Source organism: Alexandromys fortis, unplaced genomic scaffold, assembly GCF_014885135.2.
Source record: "Alexandromys fortis isolate MF-2015 unplaced genomic scaffold, M_Fortis_MF-2015_v1.1 scaffold_69, whole genome shotgun sequence".
Lineage (NCBI taxonomy): Eukaryota > Metazoa > Chordata > Mammalia > Rodentia > Cricetidae > Alexandromys > Alexandromys fortis.
Window position 1 is genome coordinate 1,297,123 of NW_026067951.1, and position 16,489 is coordinate 1,313,611.

The 16,489-nt window shown below is 45.3% G+C and overlaps 1 protein-coding gene across 4 annotated transcripts in view; it reads left to right on the forward strand.

Annotated features, from left to right (window-relative positions):
- Fam107b (family with sequence similarity 107 member B) overlaps window positions 1-16,489 on the forward strand; it is a 222,596-nt gene that overhangs the window by 202,113 nt on the left and 3,994 nt on the right. For 3 of the 4 annotated variants that reach the window (XM_050150556.1, XM_050150559.1, XM_050150557.1), the window contains one exon: window positions 9,579-9,762. In XM_050150556.1, coding sequence (XP_050006513.1) covers window positions 9,579-9,762 — 184 coding nt within the window. Of the gene's footprint in view, window positions 1-7,396; window positions 7,561-9,578; window positions 9,763-16,489 lie in introns of those variants that run through there. The other variant, XM_050150558.1, reaches the window with a different exon arrangement.

A 16,489-nucleotide genomic window follows, 5' to 3' on the forward strand; every position in this document is an offset into this window, starting at 1 on the left:
GCCCTTCCAGGGACACAGTGGAGATGGTGACGCTAACTGAAAAATTAGCTTCCAGGGCAGAGGGATGTCTGAATGTTAAATCCCTGGGAGCAAGGGCATCTAACACGCCAGTTCAGATGAGAGGGAGATAGCCCATTAGGAATACCGTGTGGTTCACTGAGAGGGACGCTTTGATCTATGTCTTTGCAAGATGGGTGGAGTTGTCATTTTACTGGAGGGTAGAATCAAAAGTGGGAGGAAAACAAGAAGAGAAACACACACACACACACACACACGCACTTGTGGGAGAACTGGATCCAGAAATTCAGGATGACTGAGACCCTGACTATGGGAAACCTAGAAGGAAAACCAGGCAGCTGAGGTGACAGTGATGCTTAGCTTGTGGGCCTTGGACCTGATTAAGTTAGCATATTGGATTTGTCTAAGAAAGGATGGTCAGGAATGATGGAGCCCAGAGAGGAGCTGATTGCAAGACTTGGAGTGAGAAACGAAGAAGGAACAAGTGATAAGACGATGGCTTCCAAATGCATTTCTGGGAAAGACTTCGGACTTCATGGAGGCTTCACGAGGATACTGTCTGAGACAGGTGTGAAATAAGGGAGTTAGAACAGCACAAGATGACTTGTACCAGCGGGAAGCTGGTGTGGACGGTGTACAGTAGACAGCAGCGTTAGCCCGTGTTTGCCTGCATGACTGTTGCTGCAGTAACAGCTAGGTAGGGTAAGGTCTGGCTGGCCTTTCCCTCTCGCACCTGGGTGGTGTCTGGTACTGCTGTAAATAAAGAATGGAATGAAGGTTGGCTGCACGGTTATCTAGAGGTGGGTGCTGAAGTCCACAGTTGGAATTTGAGTCAAGCTAGGAAAGATGGCAATGGTCCAGAGGCTTGCTTTAGAAAGGGCTTACACTGCAGCAGGAAGGGAGAGTTTGCAGCATCTTCAAATGCAAGTGTGGGGTGGGGTGTAAGGCTCTAGACTTGTTCTTGGCCACCATTGTCCCTGAAGGCCATAGAGCAAGAAAAACCTTTGTTGCAGACCCCAAGTGCTGCAGATGGACAACAGCTCCGTGTTGGAGGACAGGCTGAGGAGAATGTTACCCACAGGAAAGCCGTAGGCCAGTGAGTCCTGAGTGAGTTTCGTGATGGTGACAGATATGGGAGCTTGTACAATGGCACTGAGTAGGGGAAGAAGAGCCTTTGTTTCTTTAGTGATTCTTTGGCTGCCGTCGGGATCCCATTCCTCATGGATGGACCTTGACAATCATGAGCACAGCACATTTCATCTGAAAGAGTGTCTGATTGGCCGTGAGGCACAGCCAGCCCTCAGAGGACAGCTGGGAAGGGGATGCACCACCGTGGTGATATATCTCTGGAGTCCTCAGCCATTTGCTGGCCTAATCCCTCATGGATTCCTGGGGTTGATAACCCAGGCTGTGCTTTCGAGCCTCAGAGGGTGCTGAGTAGGCTGCGGGTATTTTGCTCTGGCTTGCTATCTTCATTCTCCTGTGCTGTGTGTTTCCACTTCCTCATGTGGGCCACCTGTCTGTCTGGTCACCCCGTTCAGTGCTCACACAGGTGTGCTGTTGTTCGCCAAGGCCAAGGAACCTTTTCCCCCACTGTCATGCACACCTCAAAGAATTAGAGTAGTAGTCTAATCTAGGAGAGCATTCTGAACTCCTGAACTCTGCCCTCGAAGGATCTAAATCACCTCCTGGTATGTGGGTGGGTCTTAAGTATTTATTCTTGTGTCATTCAGCCCGTGGTACCAAAAGCATCTTTAGGCAAACTCCCTGCCTCTGAGCCACACCTTGACCCAACAATGATATCTTTTTTATTTTCCTCGTCTCTTTGCATTTTGTCTTTAGACTTTTCTAAAGTTGTTTGAATATCCAACTTCTTATCAAAACTGGCTTGTTCAGGAATTGCTGTCTTTTACTTTGGTTTTGCTCACATAATTGACCAACTTTAGATAGGGACTGTTTCTTGAAGGCAGAGGGAATACAGTTATTTGCCCTAATAGTGTTAATGGAAAGCAACCCAAACTGTTGCTTACTAATTGGCAGCATCATTATCTCCTGATGAATCCACAGTGGGATCTGGGTACCACACCGACACATTACCTTTGCCTCTACTGTGTGGCTTCTTATAGCCACCGTATATACTTGAATAACCCGTGGTTGAATGGTAGTAGAAATCCACAATGACACCAAGCCTCTATCTTAATTAAATACACAGGCCAGTGAGCTCTGTCTTATGTCAGTGGCATGGAATGTAGACTATAAACTATTACAGTAGCTGACAGCTCATTGCTTATCTGCTTGTGTCCTGTGCATAGGGTTTCTTTGAAGATTTTCCAAACAATGCCTCTGTGAAGATCTTCCTTGTTTCTGTTTTGGTCTTTCTGGAGTTCTACCAACAGTGGTTAATTCATATTCTACAGATGTGGGGGAGATAAAATAAACTGCATACGTGGGCTAGGTCCTGTGAGACCTTTCATATGTATGTCATCGGCCCATGCTCAGGACATTTTCTTACATGTGGTGGATTACTAAAGATCCTAATGAGAGAGATGCCACTCAGTGTTTGAGATCAGGCCGAATCAAGGAGATTGGGGAATTTGGGGTTTCCCAGGCCTTGGCAGGCATGGAATCCTCCCAGTAACTGGCCTATCAGCAATTCCCTTGTTCTCTCCACTTCCTCCCTTTCTGTGCCCTCTCTTTCACCCTTCTGGGTCAAGATTGGGAAAAATGAACAAAGGCCAAGCTTGGGTTCTCAGTATTCACTTCTGTTTCTACACTAGACTTGAAGGGCTCAGTCATCATCCATTCTGAGCACTTTCTCCAGTGGAGAGGAGATGTTGAACTGGTGTTGGGACATGGATGGACACTGTTGGGTGGTACATGGGTTCTACCTCCATATTCCTCATGCTTAGAACAGTGCACAGCTGTTGGAATGTTAGCTCTGATTTCCAGCTAAGGAAGCTGAGATGCAGGGTAAGTCATTTAAACAAAATCACATGACTAGTGAATGACCTGAGTAAGGGCCTGTCCAGGACTGCTGGTCCTCAGGCCAGGCCTTTATCTCTGTGTCCATGGATGGAGGGACTGTTCTGCATGTTTTTTGTGAAATAGCCAATGGAACCTTATGCAAGTGGGTGAAGTAGAGAGGTACTGGACTGGAGGCAGAATAAAAGTGTTCCACGGTACATTGTGTATTAACTTGTCTCTGTTTTATGTTGTTCAGGTTAGATATAGATATGCCTACATGTCTAATAAGATGGAAGGCCAAAATCTTTTTTTTATACTTTTAATTGATTCTTTGTGACTTTCATACTATGCACCCACCCCAATCCCATTCATTTCTGAGTCCTTCCATGACCATCCTCCACCCCCAATAAAATAAAATAAAAAAAAAAACCAAAACCAAACAAACAAAAAACGATTTTTTTTTTTTTTTGCTCTTCTGTCTTTCCCGCCTCTCCATCACATATTCACTTGTTGTAGTGGCCTTGGGAGCTGCATGTCCTTTTGCCCAAGCAGCTTTATTTGCAAAGTGTTCATTGTAATGAGTTGTTGGTCTGATTCAAGGCCTCTGGCTTCTGGTACACCATCAATACTGGACCCTCACCAAAACTTCTCTCAGATACCTTGCTGTTGGCTAGGCCAAATTCTAGTAGCATTGCAACAGCAAAGTGATTTTTAGTTGATAGTCTTAACAGCGATGTTATGTAACTTGTATTTATTGAGGTGTGTTTACTATGCCTACAGAGAAGGGCATGCACCAGAAAGGGCCATTTGATGAATCTTCGGAGTGAGCACTCTGTGCAACCAAAGCCAGTATTAGCACATGGTGCATCAGACCCTGGAACCCCCCATCCCTGCCTTAGTCTTCTCTTCACCACCCACTCCAAAGATAACACCATCCTGATAGCAAATAACAAGGAGTTTGATTGTTCTGTACATATAAGTATATGCCCAGGTGTTCTTTTGTCCCATCACCACCTGTTTGGCCTGACACTGGTCCAGCGTATCATGGCTATTGCTACATGTTCTGACTTCTGGGTGTTTCTTGCTTTCCTTCTTTGTGCCGCCCCCTTTTCCCATCTTCTAAATATAAAGTATGTGCCTTGTTTAAAAATACATTGGGGGAGGGGGTGAAAAAACTGATGAGAAAGTGAGTTTGGACATTTTCCCAAGAACGTCATTGTGTGGCGTTTGGACAGCAACATATTGAGAGTAAATTGGTCAAGATTTCATCGCTGCTTTAAATGGGCCACTTGGGAACGCTCCTCTAAAGTAGTAGAGCTTGGCAGAATATGAAAAGTGACCCTGTTGTGTTTACGCAGATAATCCCAGAGGGGTGGGTGTCGTTCCCCAAGCATTCACATAGCAGGTTTGTGTTCATAGGTCCTCCAAGCATTTGTCAGATGCCTTTGGGTATCAGATGATGGCTCCTGGTCCCACACCGAGTTTTAGGTTTACTTTAAGGCCAGGCTGTTCAAGACATCGGCAGATGAGGCCAGTGCCACTGGAGAGAGTCTTGCACTAACTCATTTTCCTGTCTGTCTGGGAATCTGGGGGCAGAGGGAGGAGACTGCCGTGGATCCAAGAAACACCTTCCGGTTTTGAGGCTGACCGAGGCCTGAGTTTGCCAGTCTACAGTCTTAGGCATCTTGGGTTTCTCAGAGTTGCTAGCACTTGCCAGAATCTTCTAGAGCCAGTATGGGGAATAGATTCTCGGAAAGAATGCCTCAGGATACTTTCAGCATTCCAGGAGTAGTTGCTACAGTTCAAAAGTTTAGTCGCTTGGTGTCAATTGGCTCTGGTGTGCCTTATGCATGTTTGTATGCATCTTGTATATCCATTGCCACAAAAGAGGTAACTCTCTAAGCTAGGATTCAAGTCTAAAGGTTTCTAGATAGAATTGGATTTTTTAAAATATTTAGACAAATGAAAACTGTTATAATTTGTAAATTCTAATTTTCAACCACGAAGGTTAGTCTGTGCATTTTGTCTGTTTTATGTACAGATGTGCAAAGATGGGACCAGAATAGCCTGAGAGTGAATCTCAGCCTCATCTCTTGGCTCCATGTTTTTAGTAGGAATCATTATTTAACTCGGAAAGACATTGTCTGGAGCCATGATACCCGGATAGTATCTAGATCTGTACCTCGATAGTGTGATAGACAGACCTTTTACCATTTCCTGGAAGGGTCTTTTGCTTGTAGCATGGTGGTTTGAGAGCTACTGAATGTTGGGCTGGGGAAAACACTTGATAGTTAAAAATGCTTCTTGTCAAACATGAGAACCTGAGCATGCTCCCCAGACACATAGAATGTTGGGTGTAGTGGCGTGTGTGCACCAGTAACTCCAGCAGTAGGAGGCAGAGATAGGGTGTCCCTTGGGGTTCACTGGCCAGTCAGCCTAGCCTGATTGATGAGTCCTGTGTGAGAGACCCTGCATCAAAGCAAGGTGAAGAGCTCTTGAGGGATGACTCCTGAAGTTATCCTTTGTCCTTCACATATAAATGTCATGCACACACTTAAATGTGAATGGAATACACCCCTGTGCATCCACACATACTCACTGAATGTTACCAGTGAGGAAAACTGTGCATTGTTAATTTGAATTTATGGTTTGAAAGAAAATATGGTCAAAAGAAATGAGTTACTCACACCTCTAGATAAAATGGGTAATGGTGTTGGCTATAGCTTGGCTAGTAATAGCTCCGACTTAAGTACTCATATTCGTGGCAGGGATCAAAGAGAGTGCCTAGGTAATAAACGGGTTCCTTTCACATTATTTCATTCATTTTCAAAGACAGGCGGGGAGCTGAAGTCAAGGAAATTAAGCCTTGACTAAGATCTCAACGCATTCTATTTTTCCTTAATTGAGCCAGCACTGACTTTTTCTTTCCTTGACTTCATATTTGATAGACAAAACAGCAGCAGCAACAATAACAACAGAAAACCTGATTTTTATGGCCCACTAGCATCAGTATGATGAGAATATCTTGTGTTAATGTCTAGAAGAGATACTTCATGTAAGGAAAATACCCCTCTTGACTTCCAGACTTTTCTATCACATCTTTACTCTCTCAGCCTTTTTGGTTGCTTGATGCTCAGTGAAGAACCCACCTGGCTCTTCACCCTACTTTGAGCACAGGTCCAAGATGCCAAGTCAAGTAGCTCAGGGGCTCCCTCTACTGGTGTCTTACCCCTGACTTGGTTACTTCTTTTAAGAAATACTCAAATAACAAATCCAAGGTGACTGAAGAATGTCAAGAGATACAGTCTTTGCAATAAAGCAATGAAAAGTTACATGCAGATGTTTCTGTCATGCATAGTTGGTGCATACTAGAAAAAGGGAGGGAAGATGGTTCCATAGCTGTTGGAGGCCAGAGTTTAATTATAGTCAGCAAATTAGGAAAAGCTTTCTGGAAAACAGTGGCGTATGTATGTCTGCATCTGAGAGGCCAAATGAGATATGGCTTGGTGTGAGGATTGGTGTACAGAATAGCAAAGGTCTATCATATCTGCTGGAGGGATCAGCAGTGGCCAAGGCCGCCTGGTGGAGGACAGCCAAGGACAATGAAGGTACAGTACATAGTGCCTGTGCCACTTCAGGCAGAGCATGGGCCCTGCGAGACAGACATATTGCCATATGTCCAGAATTCTGTTGTCGGCCTTGGGTGACTGTGAACAGGATGGCTGACAGAGGAAAGAGTCAGGTGGAAAGCCATAGAGATGGCTGCCTCTTTCCTCTTGTTGTGGCTCCAGGAAGCGAAGGAGAAGTGACCCTGTCTAGTTCCTGCATCAGCCACTCTGTGGTACAACCATGAGGGTACAGGGAGAAACTGCCTCAGGCTAGTTCACCCCCTTTCCACCTCCTGGACAGTAGTTTGCAGGAGGTACATTGCACACACCTGCTGCCTGGGTCTCAGAAGGCTCGGGGTCTATGCATGGGACTTGGAGTGGGGGGCTCCTGTGCCCATTCCCCTACTCTAAGACAGAGAAAATTAAAGACAGTGTTTGCTCTGGTTAGAGAAGAACTCATGGAGCTCCACCCCACTGCCTCAGGGTCCTGTCTGTCTAGCAGGAGCCCCTCTGAACATCTCATCCCACTATTGCTGTCAGGGAGGAGGCCTTCTGAAGCTAAAGTCTAAAAGAGACGTCATAAACACCTGTGCTGGCCACGCATTTGTACTCGAGTGTCCCAACCCAAGTCTCCTCTCACCTGGAGGTGAGGCTGCCCTATTCTCTCCTTGTCTGCCTCAGTCCATTCCCAGCCCTGTTTCCTTTGTAACTTTGACCTTTGGAGTCTCTTCTGCATTGAATGGATGTCATGGCTTGGAGTAGAGAAGCAGGTCCTTTTATGGAAACAGGTGGCCTGCTTTGTCTACTGATTAACTAGAATGAATCTGCTCTGGGCTCTTTTAGACAGGTCAGGATTGGAGAGCTGTGCCTTGTGCATTTGAGATTTCAAGCACAGAGACATATTTTCCCAGGAGCAGCGGTGCTAAAGTCAGGCTGGCTATGATGGGCTCCCTCACTCCCTATATACAAGGTCTGTATTTCTCTTTCTGGTTAAGGTTGCAGGAATTCTGTCAGCACCTAGGGAATGTGTGGGTTCTTTTTTATGTTTTCCACATTTTGTAGCTTTGAGCCTTAATAGTAAATGCAGTGTTACCTCACATATTTAAATTGATGCAGCTATAGTTAACTTCCTATTTTAGTTGACTTATTCTATGGGTGTCTAATATGTTTATTTTCATGTTAATTTTTGGATCTTTTTACAGCACTTGCCTTAAGCAAACATTGGGTGTTGCAGTTTGGCATGCCTAGGTTTTGAGAGTAATGGACTTGCAATTTGTTTTTAGCTGTATGTCACTAGCAGTATTAGCACTAACAAGACATTAAGTTTTGTTCCTCTGTCGAAGAGCCTGAGTCTTTCGTTTCTAGGGCCATTGGAGTGGGATGTGGCCCTGTACCTGCATGTGCTGCTCCTGAGGCGCTGGTGGTCGCTGGCTGTCACTTTGCCTAGTTTTGGCTTTGGTGCTTAGTACCTAGCCCACTGGTGACAGTGCGGTGTCAGGGAGACGAGCTCTGAAACTCAGACTCCTGCTTTGATTGTCGCTGAGTACGTTTGCTCTTCCCCAGTGTCTGCCCTGGAGTCTGTGGATAGATGCCTGCATTCTCTCCTCTCTCCACCTCCACTTAGCCCACCCCTCCCTTAACCATCTGTGCTGGGTGGCTTCATGGCAGAAGTAAAGGTAGAAGCTGACATTGGACTAACTAAGAGCTCGTTCATGGAGGAGCCCTTTTCATTCTCTGTAGTACAAATTTCCATATATTCAGTGTTAGTTCACCATCTTCCATGTGCCTGAGGGGCTGGGGATTAGAACTGGAGGAGAGGTGGCCCTTGTCCTTGCAGAGAATGGACAGAAACCTGAGATTACCCTGTGTCTGGATTGTGTCGTGGTGTGTATGTCAGGAAGGCGGTAGTGCTGGATATGAACCATTCAGGTGTGGCTCTTCTTCCCATACATTCGCTGTTCTCTGACCCAGTGGTAAGTAGTAATAACTGGAGTTAGTAGTTATCACCGTGTGCTTTCCAGAGAAGGTAAGGTTGGGATACTCAGTTGTAGCCCGGTCCTTATCTGATTTTGAGTTTGAAAATCAAAGTCACTGAACTGGGACAGGCAAGCACAAATCTCCTGTTAATTATTATGAAATATTCATCTGGTTTATTCTGAGGGCAGGGAGCAAGGATGGGGTCAGCACCAAGGAATGTATTTGGCATGCATGGCAGGCTTTTACTGATGCCAGCCCAGGCCTGGCTTCTGCTGTGTAGCCAGTCCTGGTCCTCTTGCTCCAGCCCCCAGTGGGATTTGTCTTCTGTCATGAAATAGTAGTCACAACACCCACTGCATGTTACACACAGCCCTGCATAGTTACAGGTGTCTAAGAAAGGAGAGACAGATGCCTCTCCATGAAGGGGGTACAAACACTGGAGCCATAGAGTGGACAGCTCCAGCAAGGCCTGGAGAGAGCCAGGGAGGAAGCCTCAGACAAGGGGTTCAGTGTCGCTGCTCAAGGATGCCAGCATGTTGTTCTCTGTACTCCAGAGACGTGTTCTCTATATGTACCCAAAGGGATCTTGCTGCAAGGTCACCTGCCTTCCCTTCCTTAGCCCTCCCTCAGTCCTAGCCCGGAGAATAGATGAGTGGATGGAAGGGAACAGGCTGCCTGTTAGCCATGTGAGTGCTAGAAGCTTTGTCTCCGTGCAGGCTCGGGTAGTGCAGATTCATTTGCTGAGGTTGAGGAAAGAGCTGGTACCCAAGTGTTTCTTGTGAGCTTGCCTTGCGATGTGGGGGCAGAAAGTGTCTTCTGTGACTGGAGCTCGGTGTGATTGGCATGGAGAGGAGTGAGGTTTTGTTTTGCCCTGTTGCTTTCTAATCCTTAGGCTTAATTGATGATGTCCCTGAAATAGACACCGGAGGACAGCATGTCCTAGTATGACAGACTGGGCACAGCTCCTAGGGCCTGAGCATCAAATAAATGTACCTTCTCTTTGTGTTTCAGACAGCCCGCTTGAGGACACTGACCCCAAAGACTTCTATCTCAATCCAAGAAACATCATGGCTGAGCCAGACTACATAGAGGATGACAATCCTGAACTAATTAGGCCCCAGAAACTAATCAACCCTGTCAAAACATCCCGAAAACATCAAGACCTCCACAGAGAGCTCCTTATGAATCAGAAAAGGTATGACAGTGTCCTGAGCATTGTTTTCCCCCAAGAATTTTCAAGGTAACCAGGTTTTATTTTAATTGTGTTTACAAAGGCTTCAAGGGATTGTTTGCTTGTCTGCCATATTAAAGGCATCCTTTTAATGAATATCCCAGAGCTGGCTCTCCACAAAGCTTCTGCAGGTGTGGCTGCCACTGTCCCTTTCCAAATATGTGCATATTTTAAGGAGCATTATTATTTGTTTTCTTTGTGCTTGTGTTCGTGCATGTGGAGGACAACGTGGAGACACCTCTCCTTCCACCATGTGGGTCCTAGTGATCGAACTTGGTGTAGAACGTGGCAGCAAGTGCCTTCACTTGCTGAGCCCACGCATGCTATTTTCAAACGTGGGTGGAAGAGGCTGGGTTAAGGGTGGGAGAGAGTGTCCTAAGCAGAAGAGAAATGTTTTATGATTTTAAATCTCTGACATTTTGGAAAGTGTAGGAATCAGATTTACATCCTGCCTGTGCTAGTGTTCCCTAGTTGCGGAGACTTCCTAGACTTGACAGATAAGAATATTCTTCTTCGTGTCTTTATTGGTTTCTTTTATGTAGTTTTACATCGTTTTCCTCTTTCCCTTGAATTTTTAGAAAGGAAGCACAATACCTCTAGTCTTCCTTTGCAGACTGTTTGTTACTTCCATGTCGGCCTGAATGCCTCTGGATTCTGGGACTGGATCCTGCTATGTTTGTTTACTTATTATTGCGTGTTATGTGTAGTGTGTGGGAAGGCATGTGTAGAGATGAGGTTGACATCAGGGCTTTCCCACCTTTTCCTGCTTTAAACAAGGTGTCTCACTCAATGTGGAGCTGTCTGGTTGGTGGATGGGCTAGCCAGCAAGCTCTCAGGACCCTTCTGTCTCCACATCTCTCCACATCCTAGAACTGGGGTTACAGGTGCTTGCTATTGCGACGGGATTTTTTTTTTTTTATTGTGAGTTCTGGGGAATTCAAACTCAAGTACTTAATGCCTACATAGCAGTCCATCTACCCACTGAGTCATCTTTCCAGCCAAGCTCCTCTGCTTTTTAAGTGGCGTTAGAATAGACCAGTGCGCAGGGATAGTTAAAGATGCAGGGTCACTTTATTGAAGAATGAGTAAGCTTTACATAAGATTGTTGTCAGATCTGTGAGATTGTAGGTTACTCATCCCTATCACTCTGATAAGCCTTCATGAAAAGATCTACAAGTAGCTCCAAAGAAAGATGCTCAAAACAAGTTCAACTCAGGCTAATTTGGAGGATTAAAGTGTGTAGCTATGCAAAGATCAAGTCTCCCATGTTTGACTTACATTAGTTGCCTGATTCCTCTCATTTGCTTGCCTCTTTTTCTAATTTATAGTAGTGGCTTAATCTCTATAAACAGCTGGAATCTTTTATTTCTCTCCCCTTTTATTCCAAACCCCTTTTGTAATCTTGAGAGAGTCCTTAGCCCTTAGTTGGGCTTTCTGAGTTTCTCTAATTCACATGGAATGGATAAGGTAAAATATTTGTATTGAGAACAGACTTTCATCACATTGTGAGCCAGTAATCAAAACTGGTTACCCATGAACCAAACAGAACATATGTGTTACATATATCAAGCCATTATTTGGCACTAAAATTTAGAAATTAAAAAATCCATGGTAAAGAATATATGATATAGAAGACAAATAAAAGCTAATAAACAAGTTTTTATCCTAAAACCAGTTATGTATTGCCTAATAATGTAAGATTTTTACATTGAAAAACCTGCTGTATCTTCAACAGAAGGCGAAATACATTCTTTTTTTTTTTTTAATTTGAAAAACGCCCCTCCCAAACTATTAAATGCACTTTCAGCCGTCAGAATCTTTCAAGGAATCAGCAGTGTGCATGTGTGATGGTGCCACATGAATAAGGAAGGTGGATGGGGTCCATTTTATCACTCATATGTACTTATTTTAATGGATATTATTATTAATCAATTTTCTATTAAAGGCTTTCTTTTTCTTCACTATATAGATGACAAATCTCAAGAGAGGCAGCTTGGCCAGTATCTCAAGGCAGTTCAGATTAAACAGTGAACTATGATCGTACCGTTTCTCTCGAAACTCAAAGCCCTTTCCACATTGCGCTGCTATCGAAGGTCACACTGATGTCCAGGTCTAGGCCACAGGACCTGGTGGCCATGTTGGTACCCAAGGGCCATGCTGCCACTGGGGCCATGCTGATTTTGGTGGCCTGTGCTATCATTTGAGGTCATGGTGTCAGGTGGGCCAGGACTGCTGCTGAGAGCCATGTCTGGGTCATGGCTTTCTCACAGCCAGGGGCTGTGTTGCTGTCCAGGGCTCATGATACCATTGAAGGCTATGCCAGTGTCATAGGTCTGGGCCGCAACCTGGGGCTTTGTTGGTGCCTGAGGGTCATGCTGCCATGGGGCTATGGCAACTTGGGTGACATGCACTGCTACCAAGGACCATGTCTGGGTCCATGGTCCTACCACAGCAGGCTCTGTACCACCAAAGGCCACATGGATGCTGGAGGTCTGGGCTGCAGCCTGTGGCTATGTTACGTCTGAGGGCCATGCTGATCTGGATGGCAGTGCAGGCTGTTGCCATGGACCATGTCTGGATCTGTGGCCCAGCATCAGCAAGTCTGTAACATCATCAGATGTCCGTAACTCCTGTGGCCACCAGGGTCTTTGCTCAGGGTCTAGACAGCCACCTGAGACCATGTTGGTGTCTTAGGGCCTTGCTGCTGCTGGAGCCATACTGATTTGGGTGGCCTGTGCTGCCACCAGGGCCATGGTTACATCCAGGCCTGAACTACTGCCAAGGGCCATGTCTGAGCCTGTGCTCCTGCTGCAGCTGGGGTCTGTGATGATGTCCATGGCCCATGTTACTACAGGAGATCATAGGAACCATGCATGTTGAACTCCGAGGGCTGTGCTGAGCTGCCCTGCTCCTCACTGACCCTACTGCAGCATGAGGACTGGCCCCACCCTCCGTTGGAGAGCTGACCCCATCCCTTACCATGGGACTGGGAGAGCTGGCCCTATGGCATGGAGCTAGGAGAACTGCCTCTGCCCCTTACCTGAGGGAGCACTTCCAGTGGCCCAGACCGACCAGCTCAGCTACCATCCAGACCCACATCCTGGGCCTTGGGTTGGCCCACCATATCATCTACCCCATGTAGGACATGCTGGAACATGTGAAGAAACTAGCCCTGCAGAACGATAGCCACAGGATATCTGAGAGGAGTTTCGGTGAGGGTTCAGTGATGATGGTGTGTCAGAGGACTTGAACCAGACCAGTGACTCATTGCAATGAACACTTGCGGGTGGGGCTGATTGGAAAGTGTATAGTGCATGACACACCACAGTTCCCCATGCCAGTGGGATGAATGAAGAGGCGATGGAAAGATGGAGGAATGAGGTGGTTTGTTTGCTTGTTTGTTTTGTTATTAATTAATTTGGGGGAACATGCTGCAGGGGTGAGATGGGTGAGTATGGAAGGACTGGGAGGTGAGTGGGATTGGGGTGCATGGTATAAAATTCCCAAAGAAACAACAAAGAATAATATTTAAAAAAAAAGAGAGACAGGCAGGTCTGGTTGCTCTGAGTCCTATACTTAGCATCCAGGTCGCTAATAATATTTTGGCAGAGTAGTTTGTAACCTGTAATCTAGAAAATGTGTATTCGGTAAAATTAGGATGAACTATGGCTTTATCTTCATTTTCACAAACTTCATTAACTTTTCATCTAAAATGCTTCTTAGAGTTTAACTCAGTGACCCCTCCCCCACTTTTTTCTTTTGGAATTTTATACCAGCAGCTGGCTTGCTTGTGCTGGCGCCAAAACCAACAAAATCCCAATCCCATGACCCAGAAGGAGAGAAGTGCCTGTAGAGAGTTCCTGGGGCAGGAGTCATCTGGTAGGGGCTGGTAGGGAGGCTGCACTGGGGTGGAGAACTGCCTTTAAAATGCCTCACAGGGTCAGTGAGCTGGCTCAGTGGGGAAAGATGCTTGCTGTCAAGCCTGAGGACCCAAGTTAGTCCTCGATGCACACACACAGCAGGAGAAAGGGGACTCCAGCAAGTTGTGCATACTGTGGCATGTTTGAGCACACACACACACACACATACAGAAAAACAAACAAGTATATGTAATGATTTTTAAATTTTTATTGCTTTATAAATAATACCATTCAAAATTTCCACTTCCTCCCCTCCTCCCATCCCCCTCTTGCTCCCCCACTAGCCCTCCTCCCTCCCCCTCCAGTCCTAAGAGAGGGCAGGGTATTATGCCCTGTGGGAAGTCCAAGGCCCTCCTCCCTCCCTCCAGGCCTAGGAAGGTGTGCATCCAGACAGACTAGGATCCCAAAAAGCCAGTACATGCAGTAGAGATAAATCCCAGTGCCATTATCATTGGCTTCTCAGTCAGCCCCCATTGTCAGCCACATTCAGAGATGTTGTAATAGGAGCGGCGGGGCTGCGTCCCCAGCACCCCTGCTGCCTGCTAGCTTATGCCCTGAAATAACAACACACAAACTGAATTCATTTAAACACTGCTTGGCCCATTAGCTCTAGCCCTTACTGGCTAATTCTGATATCCCGATCAACCCATCTCTAATAAACTGTGTAGCACCGGTCTTACCGGGAAAGATTCAGCCTGTCTGACCTGGCAGCTTGCTTCATCGCTTACGTCTGCCTGGGAGAGGGGAGCATGGCCTCTCAGCTCACTTCCTCTTCCTCCCAGCATTCTGTTCTGTTTACTCCTCCCACCTATGTTTTAACCTATGGGGCCAAGCAGTTCCTTTATTACTTAACCAATGACCTTCCTCCATCACAGAGAGTCCGGTTTGATCACATGCTCGTTCAGTCCCAGTCCAGCTGGCTTTGGTGAGCTCCCATTAGATCAGGAGAGGATTGGGAAGAGTTTGGGGGAGTGGGATGGTTGAGATAGAGGAAGGGCAGATATGGGAGCAGGGAAGAAGATATCTTATTTAAGGAGCCATTTTAGGGTTGGCAAGAGGCTTGGCTCTAGAGGGGTTCCCAGGTATCCACGGGGATGTCCCCAGCTAGGTCCTTGGGCAGTAGAGGAGAGGGTGCCTGAACTGGCCTTGTCCTGTAGTCAGACTGATGACTATCTTGAATATCACCATAGAACCTTCGTCCAGCTACGGATGGAGATAGAGACAGCGACCTACATCAGAGGTCATCCCTACATTGGGACTGAGCTCCCAAGGTCCAATTGAGAGCAGAAGGAGGGAGAATATGAGCAAGGAAGTCAGGTTTATGAGGGCTTGTTCCACCCACTGTAATAAAAAATTTTAAAGCCTCCCAATCTCCCTTTTTAAATTAAAATAATTTATATGTATTAGTTTGTTTTCCCAGTAATAAATTATCACAAACTTGATGGCTTAAAATATTGCAAATATTTTATGTAGATATAGAGGACGTCATTGTCATTTAATCTTCCTTCTCAGTATCCATTGATGCAAAAGCTTGCTCAGTATCTTCATAATCAGCATCTGAAATTTTTAAATCTCAACATCACATAATAAGAATGAAATAAACATAGGATTTAATCCAATCCTGAGAATGTATTGGGATTCAGATCCAAACTGCAATACCTACCACAAGAATACACCATAAATGATGCTTTTACAGTTTGCTTAAAGGGGAGAGTCTGGGACATGCATTCAACTTTTAATTCTATGACAATTGATGTATTTCATGACCTTTTGGCATAAAATACTAGTCTTAATTTTAAAGACTGGCTGTGCTTGGGACTGGAGGTCCGGCAGTTAAGAGCACTTGCTGCTCTTCTAGAGGCCCTAAGTTTGGATCTCAGCACTCCTGTCAGGCATTGATGTAACTCCAGCTGCAGGAGATGTTGTGTGCTGGCTCTCCTTGGGCACCCGCCCTCACATGCACACGTGCACATGCACACGTGCTTGAGCACACACTAAACAATCGGCTCTGCTCACTGTAACAGTCATAGGTTGCTCTGTGTGGGAACTGCTTGGTCTTAGGTAGACTTGCCCACCAGGAACTTGGTCTCTGGTCAGTCCTTGATCACTGGTCAGTCTTGACGGGGTTGGCCATTCTTGTTTGTATAGCTGTCAGAGCTCATGAGGAGAGCCTACCGTTTCCTTTCTAGGGCTGAAGGGTTGATTTCCAAACTTCAGAGAGGCAAATTTTAGTCTTGACATCAAGTCTGAAGTCTGTTCTGGGGATTTAGCAAGTTCTTCACTTTCTCATCGACATAGGAAGTTAAATGAAAAAATATTTAAAAAATGAAAAAAATAAGGAAGTTAAATGATGTGCTGGTGTAAAATTTAAGATATATATATATATGTATATGTATATGTGTTCTTGACTGTTATCACAAAAGGATCATTTTTTTCTAATATTTTTTGTCACTAAATATTTTATCTTACCATCTCCATTTTGTAAAGTTTTTGAGCAGAAAATGAGTAACATACTAAGCCCATTTCTGTATTGCAGTGGATATCAGCTTAATCATACATCAACGTTTGCTCAGCAACTTTGGTATAACCCAGAAAAAATTTATTAATAATTGGAGTTATTTTTCCCAGTGAAATATAGGGAGATGTCTGCAATTTAAATTATTCATATAATTAAATTCTTAGTCCTAAAATTTAATTTTGTCTATAGTTTCATATTGAGACCTTATTATTCACAAAACTGAGGAAGTCTTAATTCATTTTCCTTCATGATA